Source organism: Dermacentor variabilis, chromosome 4 (genome assembly GCF_050947875.1).
Source record: "Dermacentor variabilis isolate Ectoservices chromosome 4, ASM5094787v1, whole genome shotgun sequence".
Lineage (NCBI taxonomy): Eukaryota > Metazoa > Arthropoda > Arachnida > Ixodida > Ixodidae > Dermacentor > Dermacentor variabilis.
Window position 1 is genome coordinate 144,743,358 of NC_134571.1, and position 17,593 is coordinate 144,760,950.

Sequence of the window (17,593 nt, forward strand, 5' to 3'; positions counted from 1 at the left end):
ACGAGCAGTGAAGTGCTGGGCTTACTGACGCTTCTAAACGACTGCTTGCTAAGGCAATTGCCTAATTACAGCTAGTTTCAACTGTGCAGGTCCTAACACTTCAGGTTCGCCTTAATCCGTTGTTAAAAGCCGCACCGAAGGCATTTAGCAGGATGCGTTGTTGGGCAAGTTGGTTCATTGTAATAGGAAACATTGGTTGCGCTTTCTAGACAATCACATGTAAGAAGACAGGACAGGTCTGTCTGTCTGTCCTGTCTTCTTACATGTGATTGTCTAGGAAGACATTTAGTAGCGAAGTTCGTCTTGCATTAATTCTACCTAAATCTTATTCAGAAATGACATCGCTTTGCAAGAAATCTTAAGCGCATGGAGCAGCTCAGTTCCCTTTTCTTTGTCATTAAGTATTCTACGGTAGCAGCCCTTTGCAATAGCAATTTCATTCTTTTGATCTCGTTATAAGATACTGCCCACAGAGTCCTTCTATGCCACAGTTTAACAGAAACTGAACAGCTGTGCTCGGCGAACAATCTGGCGCTATGCGCAACGGAGAATTGGCGCTTACTCCTCTGGTGATAAGTGGGACCACTGGCGTTTTGTTGCGAATGCGCGGTGTTTAATTTAAGGCAAATATTAAAAAGCGGAGCCCACCGAAGCGTTGAGGCGAACGGCGATGACGAAGAAATCCGGACCGGGACCGCCCGGCCGTGTACAGCGGACTGTTGCGTTTCGCCTGCGACACGTGGTTTTGCCGGCGCGACTGCGGCGGGGCGGCAGACATTTTGGCCCGATCGTCGTCGCCGCAACACTCATCGGCAGGTGTTTCCAGGCGCGACTGCGGCGATGCGACCGCAAAGGATCATCCTCTCATTCCAGTCATTGTGCCCGAAACAGGCGATGCCAAAGCAGGGATCATCCTCTCATTCCAGTCATTGTGCCCGAAACAGGCGATGCCAAAGCAGGGATCATCCTCTCATTCCAGTCATTGTGCCCGAAACAGGCGATGCCAAAGCAGGGATCATCCTCTCATTCCAGTCATTGTGCCCGAAACAGGCGATGCCAAAGCAGGGATCATCCTCTCATTACAGTCATCGTGCTCGACATGGTGCTACGGCAGCGCTACAACAGGGTGCTACGAGATCGTGCTCGACATGGTGCTACGGCATCGCTACGACAGTGTGCGTCACCATTAGCCCATTGTACATTCACGTGCTCGTCTTTTGAGGGGTTCCTTCTTGCCCTCAACTGCGAGAGTATAAAAACAGCTGCCCCCGGACGCCAAAAGGAGGGCTCCGATTTCTTCTGCTGAGTAAAGTGCTCTCCCGTCTCTCTACTTCGGTCAAACCTGACCGCCAACTCTTTGCGATGTTAAAATAAACAAGTTGTTTCGTTGTTACCAGTCGACTCATGCTTTGCCGGGACCTTCGGATGCTTCCAGTTGTACCCCAGGCCGCCAGGCCAACGCTACCCTTGGGGCTTGCGACCCAGGTACAACCACGGGCGTCAGCGCCGAGTTCCCAACAGATCGTACCAGCGGTGCGATCCCAAACATCTGGTTGGCAGCGGTGAGATCGCCTCCGACTTCAAACAACTGTCTGCCAGCGGTGGGATCGCGACAACGGAGGCCAGCAGCGAAGAGATGCAGTTGACTGTATGCTGAGCAGCTCATCGACGATCCGGGAGCAGTGCAACGAGCCCTGTGTGATGACTGGTTGCCTGCAGCGGAACGACTGCGCTGGACTCTTGGCTGCGAGGTTTGGTGAGTGCGGGACTTTCTTCTTCTGAGCTTTGCCAGGCTTTTGTTAGTGTTAGAAACAGAGCTGGTATTTGTGGTTGTCGTTGCTGCCGGGTTAGTTTGCGGCAAGACAATAGTAAGCAGTAGAGAAAGCAGCATTCAGAGCAGCCATGGATTTGAAGTCGTTGCGCAAACCGAAATTGTTGGAGCTTGCAAGAGAGTTGGGTCTGGATGTCTCAGACAAACTCAGAAAACCTGAACTGCTAAGGACTATTCTTGAGTTAGAGGCTGAGGATGACGAGCTGTCGGAATGCCTTGAGACTATTGAGGAGAGGTCAAAAAGACAGGAGCGCGAACTTAAAGAGCAAAAAGAGAAACAGGAGCGCGAACTTAAAGAGCAAAAAGAGAAACAGGAGCGCGAACTTAAAGAACAGAAAGAGCGAGAGCAACAAGAGCGTGACCGTCAACACGCTTTGGAAATGAAGCGTCTTGAGGTAGAGATGGAACGCGCTCGTAATGGAAGTCAGGCACACGGTGCAGGAGAACGCGTATTGTTCAAAATGACTGACCTGATGCGGCCGTTTAAGCTTGGAGAGGACATTGGTTTGTTCCTGGTTAACTTTGAGCGAACGTGCGAGGAGCAGGGGTTCTCTCGGGAAACGTGGCCACAGCGCTTGCTCACTTTGTTACCCGGCGAGGCGGCCGACGTAGTCGCTCGCTTGGATAGAGAGGAGGCAGAGGATTTCGACACAGTGAAATCGAGTCTTCTAAAAAAGTACCGGCTGTCTGCGGAGGCGTTCCGTCGGAAGTTTCGGGAAAATGAGAAAGGCAGAAGTGAGTCATATACAGAGTTTGCGTATAGGCTTATGTCGAACATGCAGGAGTGGCTCAAAGAAGAGAAAGCGTTTGGTGACCACGATAAAGTTCTGCAGTGTTTCGGGCTAGAACAGTTTTATAGTCGGTTACCGGAGAACGTGCGATACTGGGTCTTGGATAGGCCAGACGTTTGTACGGTGGCTAGAGCCGCTGAGCTAGCCGAGGAGTTTGTGACGCGTCGAGCTCGCGGAGCTAAGGACGGTCAAAAGGGTGAATTTGGCTCGAAGTTTAAGAGGCCGAAGTTCACGCCCATGAGATTAAAGGGGGACACGCGTAGTGAGGATGCGAGTGAAAGCAGTCCGACCAAACGTAAAGAGACGGCGGCAGCCAAACGCAGAAAGCGGTTCGAGATGAGGCGAGCGCGCTTGTGTTATACGTGCCAGAAGCCGGGTCACTTTTCGGCGCAGTGTCCGGAAACAACACCAAAAGTTGTGTTTTTTTCAATAGGCAGCACTGACGAGAACATGAAGCTTCTCGAGCCTTACATGCGAGACCTCCTCGTGAACGGGAAAGAGTGCCGAGTGCTTCGCGATTCCGCAGCTACGATGGATGTAGTTCACCCGTCTTATGTAGAACCCCATATGTTCACGGGCGAGTGCGCGTGGATCAAGCAAGCCGTGGAAGCTCATAGCGTGTGTCTGCCAGTAGCAAAGGTGCTTATTGAAGGACCTTTCGGAGCGCTTGAGACAGAGGCGGCAGTGTCATCTATGCTGCCACCCCAGTACCCGTACCTATTTTCAAACAGGTCCGATCACCTCCTGCGCGAGAAGGGGCTTTTGTTTGGTGAAGCTAGTGTTCTGGCCTTAACCAGATCGAAGGTTCGGGAGCTCGCTGCAAAGGCGGTAGTTGCGGGGCCGACGTTATCAAACAACGAAAAAGGGTCAGAGGCGCAGCAAGCTGATATTCAGAGCACGCCCGAACAGAATAAAATTGAGTCTGTAGCGTTGAAGGCGCCAGATACTGGAGAGGAAAATCCCGATTCGGGAAAGTTAGAAGAGCTATCTACTGATTTGCTCATCGCGCCTACGTCAGACGGACTTGATAGGTTGCTAAAAGTCAGCCGGTCGGCTTTGATAGCCGAGCAAAAAAAGGATGGCAGCCTGGAAAACGTGCGCTGCAATGTCAAAGAAGGTATCGCCAGGAAAACTGCGCGTTTTGTGGAAAGAGGTGGAGTCCTGTACCGGAAGTATCTAGACCGCCGAGGAGTGGAGTTCGATCAGCTGATCGTGCCTCAATGCTATCGTCAGGATCTGTTGCGCTTGTCACACGGGGGTTCGTGGTCCGGACACCTAGGAGTTAAGAAAACTAAGGACCGTCTCTTGCAAGAGTACTATTGGCCAGGGTGTTTTCGGGACGCAGACCATTTCGTGAGGACATGTGACACTTGTCAGCGGGTGGGCAAACCAGGGGACAAATCGAGGGCGCCGTTGAAATTGGTACCTATCATTACGGAGCCTTTTAGACGGCTCGTTATTGATACTGTGGGACCTCTGCCGGTAACAGCCACGGGGTACAGACACATTTTGACTGTGATCTGCCCAGCGACAAAGTTCCCTGAAGCAGTGCCGCTTAAAGAACTCAGCTCAGTTGAGATAGTTAATGCACTACTGTCCATATTTGCGCGAGCTGGTTTCCCTGCGGAAATCCAATCAGATCAGGGCACAGTGTTTACTAGCGCTTTGACGACAACTTTTCTCGAAAGGTGTGGGGTAAAGCTGTTACACAGCTCAGTGTACCACCCACAGTCGAATTCCGTTGAGAAGCTCCACTCCGTCATGAAGCGCGTGTTGAGAGCCTTGTGTTTTGAACATCAAACTGACTGGGAGCTGTGTCTGCCTGGGGTGATGTTTGCTTTAAGGACCGCGCCGCATGCGGCTACGGGGTTTTCGCCAGCTGAACTGGTGTACGGTCGCTCGCTTCGGTCTCCGCTTCGCATGCTTCGAGAATCATGGGAAGGTAGGGGCGACGACCCAGTCGTGGTGGAGTACGTGCTTAAGCTCCTCGAACGCTTAAGAAGGGCACAGGAGTTGTCAGGTGAAGCAATGGCAAAGGCCCAGCAGAGGGCCAAGGTTTATTATGATCGGACAGCCAGGGCCCGTCGTTTTGAGGTTGGAGATGAGGTCATGATATTGCGCACATCGCTAAACAACAAACTAGACGTGCAGTGGGAGGGCCCAGCACGAATTGTTCAGAAACTGTCGGACGTTAACTACGTGGTAAGTCTGCCAGGAAAGCGGAAAGCACAGCAGGTTTACCACTGTAATCTGCTCAAACCTTATAGACAAAGGGAAGCAGTGGTGTGCATGATGGTAAACGTTCCTGAAGAGCTTCCGGTCGAGCTTCCGGGACTAGGCTCAGTGACGAACAGGGAAGACACCGGTCAAGTCATTAGTGACCTTATCAGTAAAGCACCGCTGTCGCCTGAGCAGAAAACCGAACTACACCAGCTATTACAAGAGTTTCAAGGTCTGTTCTCTGAGAGGCCTGGTAGGACTTCTGTACTTACTCATGATATAGAACTTACCTCCACAGAGCCAGTACGATCCAAGGCGTATCGGGTGTCACCCCGCCAGAGCGATATTATGGAGGCTGAGGTAAAGAAAATGCTACAGCTCGGTGTTATTGAGGCAGGTGAGAGTGATTATACCTCCCCTTTGATTTTAGTTGAGGTACCGGGCAAGGAACCTCGTCCTTGCGTCGACTACCGCAGGCTTAATTCCATCACTAAGGATCAAATTTATCCGATCCCTAACATCGAGGAGCGCCTTGAGAAAGTTAGTAGCGCTCAGTTTATTTCCACCCTAGATCTTGTCAGGGGTTATTGGCAGGTTCCACTTACAGAAGAGGCTAGTAGGTATGCGGCGTTCATTTCACCAATGGGAACATTCCGTCCTAAAGTGTTGAGTTTTGGTTTGAAGAACGCGCCATACTGTTTTTCAAGCCTCATGGATAAAGTGTTGCGGGGACAGCAAGAATTCGCTTTACCGTATCTAGACGACGTAGCGATATTCTCCGCATCCTGGTCTGAGCATATGGCACACTTGCGGGCAGTGCTAACCCGCCTACGCGAAGCGGGCTTGACAGTCAAGGCTCCTAAGTGCCAGTTAGCACAGGCCGAGGTTGTCTACCTCGGTCACGTGATTGGTCAGGGTCGTCGCCGCCCCTCTGAAATAAAAGTGGCCGCTGTGCGAGACTTTCCGCAACCGCGCACAAAGACCGATATTCGGTCGTTCTTGGGTGTCGCCGGCTACTATCAGAGGTACATCCCTAGGTACTCTGATATCGCGGCTCCCCTGACGGATGCTCTAAGAAAGACAGAGCCTCAAACAGTCGTCTGGGACGAGACAAAGGAAAGAGCTTTTAGCGCCCTAAAGAGTGCCCTAACAAGCCAGCCTGTGCTACGATCGCCAGACTATACAAAAGGGTTCATTGTTCAGTGCGATGCTAGTGAGCGAGGCATGGGCGTTGTACTGTGCCAACGGGAAAATGGAGAAGTAGAACACCCCGTCCTGTATGCTAGTCGTAAGCTGACCAGTCGTGAGCAGGCGTATAGCGCCACCGAGAAAGAGTGTGCGTGTCTCGTGTGGGCCGTTCAGAAATTGTCATGCTATCTAGCCGGCTCGAGGTTTATCATTGAGACGGATCACTGCCCTCTCCAATGGCTGCAGACCATCTCTCCCAAAAATGGCCGCCTCCTGCGCTGGAGCCTCGCTTTACAACAATATTCCTTTGAGGTGCGTTACAAAAAGGGGAGTCTCAACGGTAACGCCGATGGCTTAAGTCGAAGCCCCTAACGTAGGAATCAGCCTCAAAATTGTTTGTTACTGATGTTTTTCTTCCTGAGGCAGGATTTTTTTTTTAACATATTGCTTTTGTTTAGTGTTTCAAAGTGATGATATGCTTTCTAGTGCAATTTTTCAATTTGTGGACGCGTTCTGAGTGATGCTAGACTACTGTAAGGAACTAGGCAGTGGTATAAAAAGGGGGAAGAGCCTGGCAGGGCTTAGTGAGGGTTGTGCCGTGCTTGCTGACTGAGCGGTTGAGTTTCAGCGTAGTTCTAACGCTTGCCGGGAACGAGAACAAAAATGTGAACTCTCCCGAAGTCACTTTGCAGTGTCCCGTGCGAACCTGAACTAGAGAACGAGGCCTTCTCTGTGCGCTGCGCTCAAGAAACGTCAAGGGACGCCCGACTTCGGTTATGAGCATCATCGAGCGACATCCCTCCGGACAGCGGATGCAGTCCCCTGTCCATCGGGATCTCCTTCCCCCGGCGGGGCGGTCTGTTGCGTTTCGCCTGCGACACGTGGTTTTGCCGGCGCGACTGCGGCGGGGCGGCAGACATTTTGGCCCGATCGTCGTCGCCGCAACACTCATCGGCAGGTGTTTCCAGGCGCGACTGCGGCGATGCGACCGCAAAGGATCATCCTCTCATTCCAGTCATTGTGCCCGAAACAGGCGATGCCAAAGCAGGGATCATCCTCTCATTCCAGTCATTGTGCCCGAAACAGGCGATGCCAAAGCAGGGATCATCCTCTCATTCCAGTCATTGTGCCCGAAACAGGCGATGCCAAAGCAGGGATCATCCTCTCATTCCAGTCATTGTGCCCGAAACAGGCGATGCCAAAGCAGGGATCATCCTCTCATTACAGTCATCGTGCTCGACATGGTGCTACGGCAGCGCTACAACAGGGTGCTACGAGATCGTGCTCGACATGGTGCTACGGCATCGCTACGACAGTGTGCGTCACCATTAGCCCATTGTACATTCACGTGCTCGTCTTTTGAGGGGTTCCTTCTTGCCCTCAACTGCGAGAGTATAAAAACAGCTGCCCCCGGACGCCAAAAGGAGGGCTCCGATTTCTTCTGCTGAGTAAAGTGCTCTCCCGTCTCTCTACTTCGGTCAAACCTGACCGCCAACTCTTTGCGATGTTAAAATAAACAAGTTGTTTCGTTGTTACCAGTCGACTCATGCTTTGCCGGGACCTTCGGATGCTTCCAGTTGTACCCCAGGCCGCCAGGCCAACGCTACCCTTGGGGCTTGCGACCCAGGTACAACCACGGGCGTCAGCGCCGAGTTCCCAACAGATCGTACCAGCGGTGCGATCCCAAACAGGACGCACTTCGACGGGGGCGAAATGCAAAACGCCCGTTTATTTAAATTTAGGTGCATTTTAAAGGATCCCAGGTGGTCAAAACTAATCCCGAGTCCCCCACTACGGCGTGCCTCATAATCGTATCGCGGTTCTGGCTCTTAAAATTCCAGATCTTTCTTCTTTTTGGTCTGAGACCGCCGCAAGCTCCATGTTATGAGCGGCTTTTTTTTCGTCCCGTGCGCTCATATCGTCGCAGAATACACGCTCAGGCAGTAATTTAATTATATTCAATGTTAAAAATAGTTACGTGAAACTAAAGCGATCGTTGAGGAAGTTGAGAAAGCTAGAATACCGAGGCTGCCCCACACACAACCACAGCGGTAGCGGCGTTCGCATGCCCTCTCATGCACGGTTGCGCCTCTAGCGGCGGGCGCTGACGCTATATGAAACTGAGGCGGCAGTTTCGTGACCAGAAAAAACATGGAAGGACTCTGCTTTTACTCAACTGCCGGCAATCGCGCGCCAGTTACAGCATAGTGATAACCACGACAAAGACGACGGTCTATAGCGGAAACTAATTAGGGACATTTAGCTTGTCCGCTATTCCGGCAAACGGGGGTGGTTTGGGCGGATTGACGGATGGGCGGGGGCATAAACGTGAGCGGCCGGAGCCGTGCAGCCGCCTGGTGGCGCAGAGTTCAACCAGACGGACACAGTGCTAAAAATGCAGTAACCTTCTATATCCTGCTTCGCTGCTGGTACAAATTTACGGCAGCGGCGTAATTGTGAACGCGATTCTGCCAACGTAGAAAATTTACAACAGCAGCTAAGTAGAATATAGTAATTGGCTCTATTTTTGTGCGGCTCAGCTTTGCACCACCAGCCAGCGTCACCAATCTGACCGGACATGTTTACGCCCCCGCTCATCCGGCCAACCGCTGGCGCTTGCCAGAATACCGGACGCACTAAAATTCTCTATTAACTAAAAGTTTTCCGGATGCGAGCCCCAATTTTCCTAGTGGATATAGGACATCGAAGTAAGCTTCTGATGTCGTAAAATATAAGAATACCGTCAACTCTCCGCAAACTTCCATCTCCATGTTACCGACATTATTGAGTAAACGATTTTTATTGTTGCAACATACCTATTACAGTTAAACCGCACCTGAAAATATGTATGGCGGTGCCTCGTTTTTGTCGTGTCATAAGAAACTATTGATGATAGGTACTCGAAGAAAATTGTGTGAAATCAGTCTATAAATTTGTAACTGAAGGTAAATTTTGTTACATTTTCGGTCATTTTCTGAGTATTCTGACCAGCAGAGGCGGTTGCTATATTTTTTAGAGTTTCAGCGACATATATATAATTTAAGTCACGGAAAGCGACATGATTACAGCTGGCAGCGCATTTACCATATTAACTCGATAGCGTTAAGGGCCCCGTGTCACAAAAGAATCCGTGTCGGCGTCGAACTTCATTTCGCGAAATTTCATTGTGAACCCAAACAACGCAAGCCCTCCACGAGACGCAGAGGCGTTGCTGAACCTAATTGAATTCCTCAAACTGTAATGCGTCAGAAAAATGGTAACATATTACCTCAGCATAACATATGGACATAACACCGTCTGAATGTAATTTGAACATACCAGAAAACGTAATTCTGGTACGGAGAAATTCAAACACAAAGCTCTTTTTTTTTCAGCGTTTCTATCATTTACAAAGCGTCGCGGCCCGCTCAGGTCCTTGTAACAACACCATTCCGACGGCACTCGCTTCTGCGCATTCGCAAGCAAGCTGCGGTTGCCGGGAAGCGTGGCAAAGCTTCAGGGACCTTTGAATGCTATCGCGGTCCACTTTTAAAAGCGAAGCGTAAGCGCCCTCCAAACTTTAATAATGACCGACTGAACAAACTTTTGGGACAATTTTTGATGTGCGTCTTTTTGTTTACTGAATGTCTTTCAGGCGCAATATTTTACGTAAATTTTGCTTTGAAGATTTTAACACAACTAGAACCTTTCAGAAACGTTATGTGCTTTGTGGCACGGTTTTCTTAATAAAACTAGGTCAGTCACGAAGTTTATATTTCGAGGAATTTTGAAGAATATAAGTTACAATATGCAGGCATAGGTTGAAGAGTGTGTGTTAAGGGGGTGAATGAAAATTGGTAAACCTTTGGATTTCACCTGTTTAGAGAAGTGACATCAAAAACAAAACTGGCCCGCTTCCCAGGGTGGCCTGAACACAGCAAAAAGTGCGTGTTTGCAGACAGTTGGGGCCACTCTATGGGTGACTAGTAACGAAAGTTTGTAGCGTAATTGTGTAGGGTAGGCAGTCAATCTATTTCGAAGATAATTGCATAATACCTGTGTTCTCCCAAATTGAATGCACTAGACGAGGCATGTAGTCGGTTTTCCTAGTCTCCTGGGTGAACTATGTTATGTAGATTGTTTATATTTTGTTATAGTGGGAAGCATGTTCGCAGCGACGAACCTCAAATGTTTAGTTTGTGTAGGTGAATACAAGCTTTTGTAAATAATTACTTATGCAAGTTCTCCAGGGTGTTTTACTATCAATGTTTTTTTTTCAATGTTCTAAAGCAATTGTACAAGATCAAAAGTTGAAGATAGGGAAAAAACGGGGAAATTTTGAGCGTAATATGCGACGATACTTTCGCACTCATGAGTTTATAAAAAACGATGCCAAATAGTAAATAAGATCTCGTTTTTTTTTTCAATCATTACGCATTATAGGAAGTTCATAGTTTCGTTTCTCTGAGTCCTCGGTGAACTACACAAGGCACCTTATTAATATGGTGAAAATAAGGGGCAGGTTATGAGCAGGGTGTAGATCTAGTTCAGAGTTGTGGGTGGTTTCTATCTTTCCAAAAGGCTGCGCTCTAAGGAAAATTGCATCCTTAAGATCTCACTACCTTAGACAATAAAAAGTATGATAAAGCGAATGTTTATTATTATTCTAACCGTTACTACATGAGATATCGCAAGGCCTACCCCGCATGTTATTGCACCACCCTCAATGATACACCAGAAAGAACATGCGCTTAAAGAACTACGATTGGCTGAATAGCTATGATTGGCTAATGATTGGAAACTGATCAGTAAAACAACAGCGAACTGTAAGAACTTTAACGAACTCAGGGGTGAAAAGTGAAACGCAGGATTGGAAATAAGTGGAAAAGCTGTCGCTTGCCCCGCACCACTGGGGACGCCAGGTATACGTGAAATAGGAGGTTGACACCCATAGCCTACGATGAGCATATGGCGTCATCAAACGATGGCACGGCACAAACTGCTGAAAATAGGCATTTACGGCTTTTTACTTGCATAAGATGTTCATGTTCCCGAGCACCCTTAAATTCTACAACATGAATGTTTCGCACAGAACACCTTTTTAACACCGTGAAATTAATGAAGGGTAGCAGCAAGGGTGTTCTGTGAACGAATGCAGGCGGTTTTTCTTTCTTCAGAGAAAGCAAGGATGTTAAACGGGTGCTTCGACATCCAATACACCCTCAAGGGAGTAATTCCCTGAGTATTCAGGCGCGCTAGTGCCCCGGAGCAGTAGCAGTGTATTTTACAGGGCGGTAAAATATTTTACTCGCGGTCGTAGCCTAAATACTAATACAATACAGATCATATTTAGAGAACAGTAAAAATTACGGGTGACTTAATTTCAATGTGCTGCGAAATTTGAACGATTACGCTTAAATTGGGAGGGTCCGCAATACCTTTAAAACCTTCGTTCTTTCAGTATTTCATGTGTTATACGAGGTTCGCCCGGTGTCCTGAATTAGCTAAACGAGGAAGCTTGTTTAAATTTAGTCAATGCAAGTACCAGGTGGTAGATAATTTACAGTCAAAGCACTAAGAAGATGGGTCATGTTTGGCCTTTGCAATGACTCACGTACGCAAGTGCTTCGGGACGGCATGAGGGTGTCTTACAAATGGCGCAGAATTTAGCCCTTTGGCCTGACAAAACTACAAATATCCAGCGAGATGAAATTCAGTGAATAAAAGGGGAACACTATGGTACATTTGTGTGCAACGCCAAATACATGTTCATAAAATACAGCATTTGGAAGACATTGCTTAAATAAGTGTTAACGGCCATTAACAGGTGTGCTTCCCAACGTCCCTTGATAAGTAACCTTAGACCAAGCTTATATTTGGTTGGAATGGGAGGGGGGGGGAGGGGTCATGTCAAGTGCAACGTGTGCCGATACTTTAACGTCTGTGGCTTATTAGAAAACGTTGGAAATATTTACTGAATACGCCTTTTCTCACGTTCTTATGGAGGGAGAACAAGGGGTAGGCGAGAGATGGAAATTCAAGGCGGTGAGCCAAACGAGAACAAGGGAGCCAACATTTCGACAAGTGAACATCTTTTTCAAGGCGAGTCCACTTGTCGAAAGATTGGCTCCCGCTTTTACTTAGTTATCGTGTTGCTCATCTAGTTTTCATGCGTTATGTGAAGTTCGTTGTAGATTTGCCCGCTGTTCTCGGTGATCTGAACAATCTTCCTTGTCTATATTTCTTTTAAAATCAGGGGCACGTTTGAATAATGTGCAGGAGAAGTGGAATTGTCTGCACAAATTACGGCTTTACCGGTATATTACGCATGTAAAAGATCAGGAGCCTTATAGGTTTGGTATACGAAGAACGCAGAACTTATGCCGGTGTTCTGGAGCAGCTGAAAACTCAACCTAAATCAAATTTAGCTGAAAACGAGTGGCAGAAAACAATATAGCCAATGTTCTGGCGAGATAAAATGTAGGTCGAGGAATTTGGCCCGTCGTAAACAGATTTTCATGAGTACTAGGAAGCGTAATACCTGGGCCAGGTATGCAATAGACAGTCACATACGGGTAGCATGTGAAAGCACTTGATTTAATTACGGTCGATTAAGATTATTATTGAAACTACTCGGAAAATGCAGCTTCGCCGAAAGTTAAGCTCCGATTCGGCCGGGTTACAGAAGTAGGCTTTCTTTTTTATATCAGTCATGTTCTTAGATTTCACAAATTCTGGTGCCACACACGATTTCATTAGTACCTTCTATATTAAGCAATAAAATTCCCAAATAGCTATGCACCCGTTAAAAATATAACAGTGCACACTATATCGGTGAACGAGATCCTATTTTTGCAACTATGCGAATTAAGACCTCCCTCACTCCATTTTGCCGTTTACTTACCTTGTAAAAGACTCATATATAAGACGCTTCTTTTATTTCAGAGTAGAAAAGAGGGAAATTTAGCGTCAGTAAACTAAAATATTTTATTCGGTTTTCTATTGGCGCGCGATGGCATTTTAGTGGCGCTTTCCTGTTTGCTTACTCACCTATTCAGAGAGTTCGCTCTGCTCTACCACATCTCTAGGTCTCGCTTCTTGTACGCGTGCTCAAGCATTTCTTTCTGATGTTTTCCTTTTCAGTGGTAAGCTGAAATTGCCTGTGTTATCTGCTGGTATGCCCAGCATTTCATTACGTCGCTTCAGGGCGAGACCAGCGTGTCATCTATCCCTTCAATCACGTTTTCAGAGTTCCTTTGACCTGAAAAGCTTCAATTAGAAGTAACTTCTGCAATTTGTACACAACTGATGGGAAAAATGCAGTGGTGATATAGGTAGGGGTAATTGCCTCAGAATTGGGCTCGCACAACCTCACACCTTCTTGATGTCGCGGATCCATGATTTCAATCGCGTTCCCCACATACCAAAGTGATGTACGCTTTTTGAATACTCGCGCTGCAAAAAAAGGACAAATGTAGAACGTGGTGTACGCGCTGCAAATTGTATGAGACCAACGTCAGTCACGCAAATGTCACCTGCGTCTAAGTGGCCAGCTCCTTGGGGCAGCGTTTCGCACCGATCGTTGTCACTGACACTGATGTCGTCGAGTGCGATGTACATTGGCTCCACTGATGGTCCAACGGCTCCACGAAAGATGAGCTGGAACAGGATGAGAGCCATAGGAAGGTAAATTGCTACATTTGTCAGTGTTGGTTAACTGCGGCCATAAAGAAGTTCTTAATGGATCAAACTGAATTAGTGCTTCAGTTCAGTGCCACTGGACAGGGTATGACAAACCACATCACCAAATAAGACAAGCTACTACAGAGCCCTAACATTTCAAATGCTACGATAAAAATTTGTGCGCTGTTTTGTTGCAATATCGCAATGAAAATGTTCATAAATTACACGCATGTGTAAAAATGACTCCAATTATTTACGAAGTTACTATGGACGTTATTGTAAAATAATATAACATTTCGAAAATAATCGAGAAAACCAACAACACAAGACTGTTATGAACTCACAACACTGACGCTCACTCGAACTAATACACCGAACTTCATGTTGAGATTACGAAAAACTTTTATTGTTGACCGAACCACATAAGTCAAAAGCTGAGATAGCGGCTGTAGCGATTGGTCCAATGCTTGTCGCGTAATGTCTGGCTTCACATTAAATAAACGTAGAGGCAGGTCAACGAAAAGAGGACCGTACAAGGAAAACCAGGTAACCCAGTTTAACATGCGCATACGCGGACACGCATAACCACCGCATTTCTCACAAGCCAGATTACTTCCGAAGAAGCAAAGTAGCAGGGAAGCGTAGAGGCAAGCATTGTCCGATTAGCCCTTACACCCTGCGTTTAGTGTTATGAGTGCAAGTGTCGTACCCGGTTGTATTGAGCCGCAGCGACTCGTCCCATCTGCCAGGCGCTTCGGTCGGCACCTTTCTGCTTCCACAGGGGTTGGGCCTCGTGCGACTTACTGGTCGGATTGACGCTCAGCACCTAAGCGAAACAACAGCACGAAACAACAGGACAAGATCATCATTTGCATGAAACTCGACCGGAGTGAGTCGAGTCAGAAGTCGAGCTGACAAAGCACGACCATGCATCTTGCAAAGCGCAGCGGCAGGTGAGAGAGAGAGCGAGGAGGTTAGTGGAAGAGTAGGCTACAGTGAAAGCATGAGGCGGAAAGCAGAGGAGGAGCGGAGGGTTGACGGCCTGTGCATGCGCTGAATTGCCGGCGGCCACGGCATCCGCACCCGCATGGACGATCTCATCAGCGCTTCCGAGGGGGGAGGGGTACGATGGCGTATAGTTGGGAGGGCTACGCTCATCCGCCGCGTCAGCTGCTTAGGTCAGTCCGCGTTATCATCGTGCGTGACGGGGATGACTGCTGCTGCAAGAGACGATAGTGAGCGGCTACGAGTATGACTCGACGTGGTGTCGCCTTGGGTGTTGTCGCCCCTGACACTGGTGGCACGATTTCCTCGTGAAAAAGGGCCGCTCTCGTCGCTGGTGTAACGAAAGCGCACGAAGAAAAGCGTAGTGACGCGCAAGACGGGCTGCATGGAGACGATGGCTACTATATGGCGTCAGAGTAGTGCGCTTCGTCTGCATGGAAATAAAGTGCTGCATAAGTGGAGATCTGTCTGCGGCGGCTGCTCGGAATCGTGCCCACGCGTCACCCATCCGCTGCCTCTCACGATCTCCCGATTAACGAAGCAGTAACGCCAGGCTTCGCTCTGTTTACAATGTACCGCACAAGACAAACTGTCTGCGCCATCGGCGCAAATCACAGCGTTCCCTTCCTAATATAAAGCGCGTAACTATATATCACGATACAAAATATTGGCATGCGAAATGAAAACACGTATAGAGCTGCGCTGAAATTTCGCATTAGGGAGTAGCGTAATCGTTGGTGATTTTTTTCAATATGCAAGTTGATTTAGTCTTGCAATAGACTAGAAATATATAAGGGCAATATTGAAAAAATTACCAACAGAAGTAGCTTATAGTGGCGCCATGAATGAATTTCCAAGAGCAGGGTTATAGATACCGCTAAAACGATAGGGAAAATATTCAGAGACCAGCCGGCACGATTGATGAGGAATCAAACGGCATTAGATGGTATTTTATGGGCACATAAGGTAAAAGAATGGAGGCGGCTAGCTCATGTGATACGTAAAGTAGATAACCTGTATATCTCCGCGATTTCTGACTGTCTTCTCTAGGCAGTGTAGCGCATATGCAGTTGGATATGCGCTGGAAAATTTTGCGCTTTTCTTAAACAGTTGCTTTTTTTCTCTCTCATGAATGGGTGCAATGGAGAGGGGAAAATATTCACTGATGATTACGATAATCCCTAATGCGAAATTTGAGCGCAGCTCTGTACGTATTTTCATTTGGCATGTCAGTAATTTTATTACGGTTAGACAGGTGCAGGCTTTATATTAGGAAGAGAACGATATGGAGTAGCGTAGCTGGCGCAAACAATCTGTCTCGTGTGGCGCACTGCAAACGGAGCGAAGTGTGGCGCGACTGCCTCGCTAATCGGGAGATCACAGGAGGCACTGCGTGGCTGCCGCCTGGGCGTGATTCACAGCGGCCTCAATAGAGCCCATGCAATGCCTTGTTTTCATACAGACGGCGCACGCTACTATGGCACCACATCACATAAATTGTCGCCGCAACAGTCCGCCTTGCGCGGCACTACGCTTCGCATACTTTCGTTTCACCAAAGACAAAAGCGGGCCCTTCGTCGAGGTGAAATCGTGCCACCAGCGAAAGCTGCGACAACACCCAAGGGAGCCTCGCATCGAGCTTTACTCGTAGCAGCTCGTCATCGCCTCTTGCAGGAACGGTGCTCCCCGTCCCCCACAAGCTGCATTGTTTATTCGGAATAACGATGGCTGTGGACCATCGAATGCGCCATCTACGCAAAGTATTTCAATGTATTTCAAGTGAGCTGGTGTGATTGAACAAGCCGTTCGTTTCTGTTTTGATGCATAACGCGCAAAATCTGATCTTACTGCTCCAGCACCCTCACCTCCAGACTTGTGTCCTTGTCTCCGTTGATATCGTACCAAAACTCGACGCATTGCGTAATCGAGCTGGATGGGAAAAGGACCTCACCGATAAGATCGGCTTGGTCACCTGTGTTCCTCTCGAAGTTGCTGAGGAACAGATATGACCCTGAAAATATAAGAAATATTTCAGTTGAACTTTATCATGAGAGTAGGAAATGCATTACGCGTTGTCACTGTGGAAATGAAACTAGGCGTGGATGCATGGAACAAGCTGTTGCAGTCTGCAACTGCAATGCTAGGCGATTTTAGCGAATAAATGGCATGGAATATGCGTACGAAGCAACGCCTTCATGTTATTAGGCTTCAGAACACGCACTAATTGCCGCAGGACGGTGTGTCCGTACACTTCCATCCATAATGACTGTTGTTTCCTTTTGAATATATATTCCGCTTCACTCACGGGTATCAGTTTATTCCTGGTAAAAAAGAGCACATTAACTATGAGAAATGAAAACGAGACTCTATGGCCACCCTCAAGGTCAGCGAGCGACTCTAATCGAACGACTGACGAGTTGAACAATGAATACACCAAAACTGATGTTGCCAAAACAAGTGCGTGGACAATTCAGATTGGGCATGTTGCGGCAGTATAAAGCGAGTAGCATTGGTGCTCTTTGTCATGTCGGGTATATTTACTATCGGCTGGCATGGCTATTATATACGAAATGATTATGTCCTGTCCATGAGTTGTAGAGATGTTTGCAAGAATGGGAGAAATCGCTGACTATTACTGACAACCATAATGATTGTCGGATTACGATTGCAGCAATGCATACAATTTATTCGTAATAATAGTTTAATAACGTTTCTGACAATTATGCTTTTTTTCTCCAGACAGCAGTATTATTTTACTTCAGCGCAGCCTCTAAAATACTTGTGCTGCAGCAATCAACATGAGAAACTATAAATTACAAAATTTTATGCTACACATTTGGGTGCTGTGGGTCTCAAAGGGTAAAAACGTGGCAACGTCTCTGATTTTGAAGTCACT

At 47.8% G+C, this 17,593-nt stretch overlaps 1 protein-coding gene across 1 annotated transcript in view; it reads right to left on the minus strand.

Moving 5' to 3' along the window:
* Positions 1-17,593, minus strand: part of LOC142579877 (MAM and LDL-receptor class A domain-containing protein 1-like) — a 276,708-nt gene that overhangs the window by 182,024 nt on the left and 77,091 nt on the right. Inside the window, exons 10-12 of the mRNA XM_075690514.1 lie at positions 16,563-16,708; positions 14,402-14,518; positions 13,545-13,668 (exon numbers count right to left, since the gene is read on the minus strand). Of these exons, the coding sequence (XP_075546629.1) occupies positions 13,545-13,668; positions 14,402-14,518; positions 16,563-16,708 (387 nt within the window). The remainder of the gene's footprint in view (positions 1-13,544; positions 13,669-14,401; positions 14,519-16,562; positions 16,709-17,593) is intronic.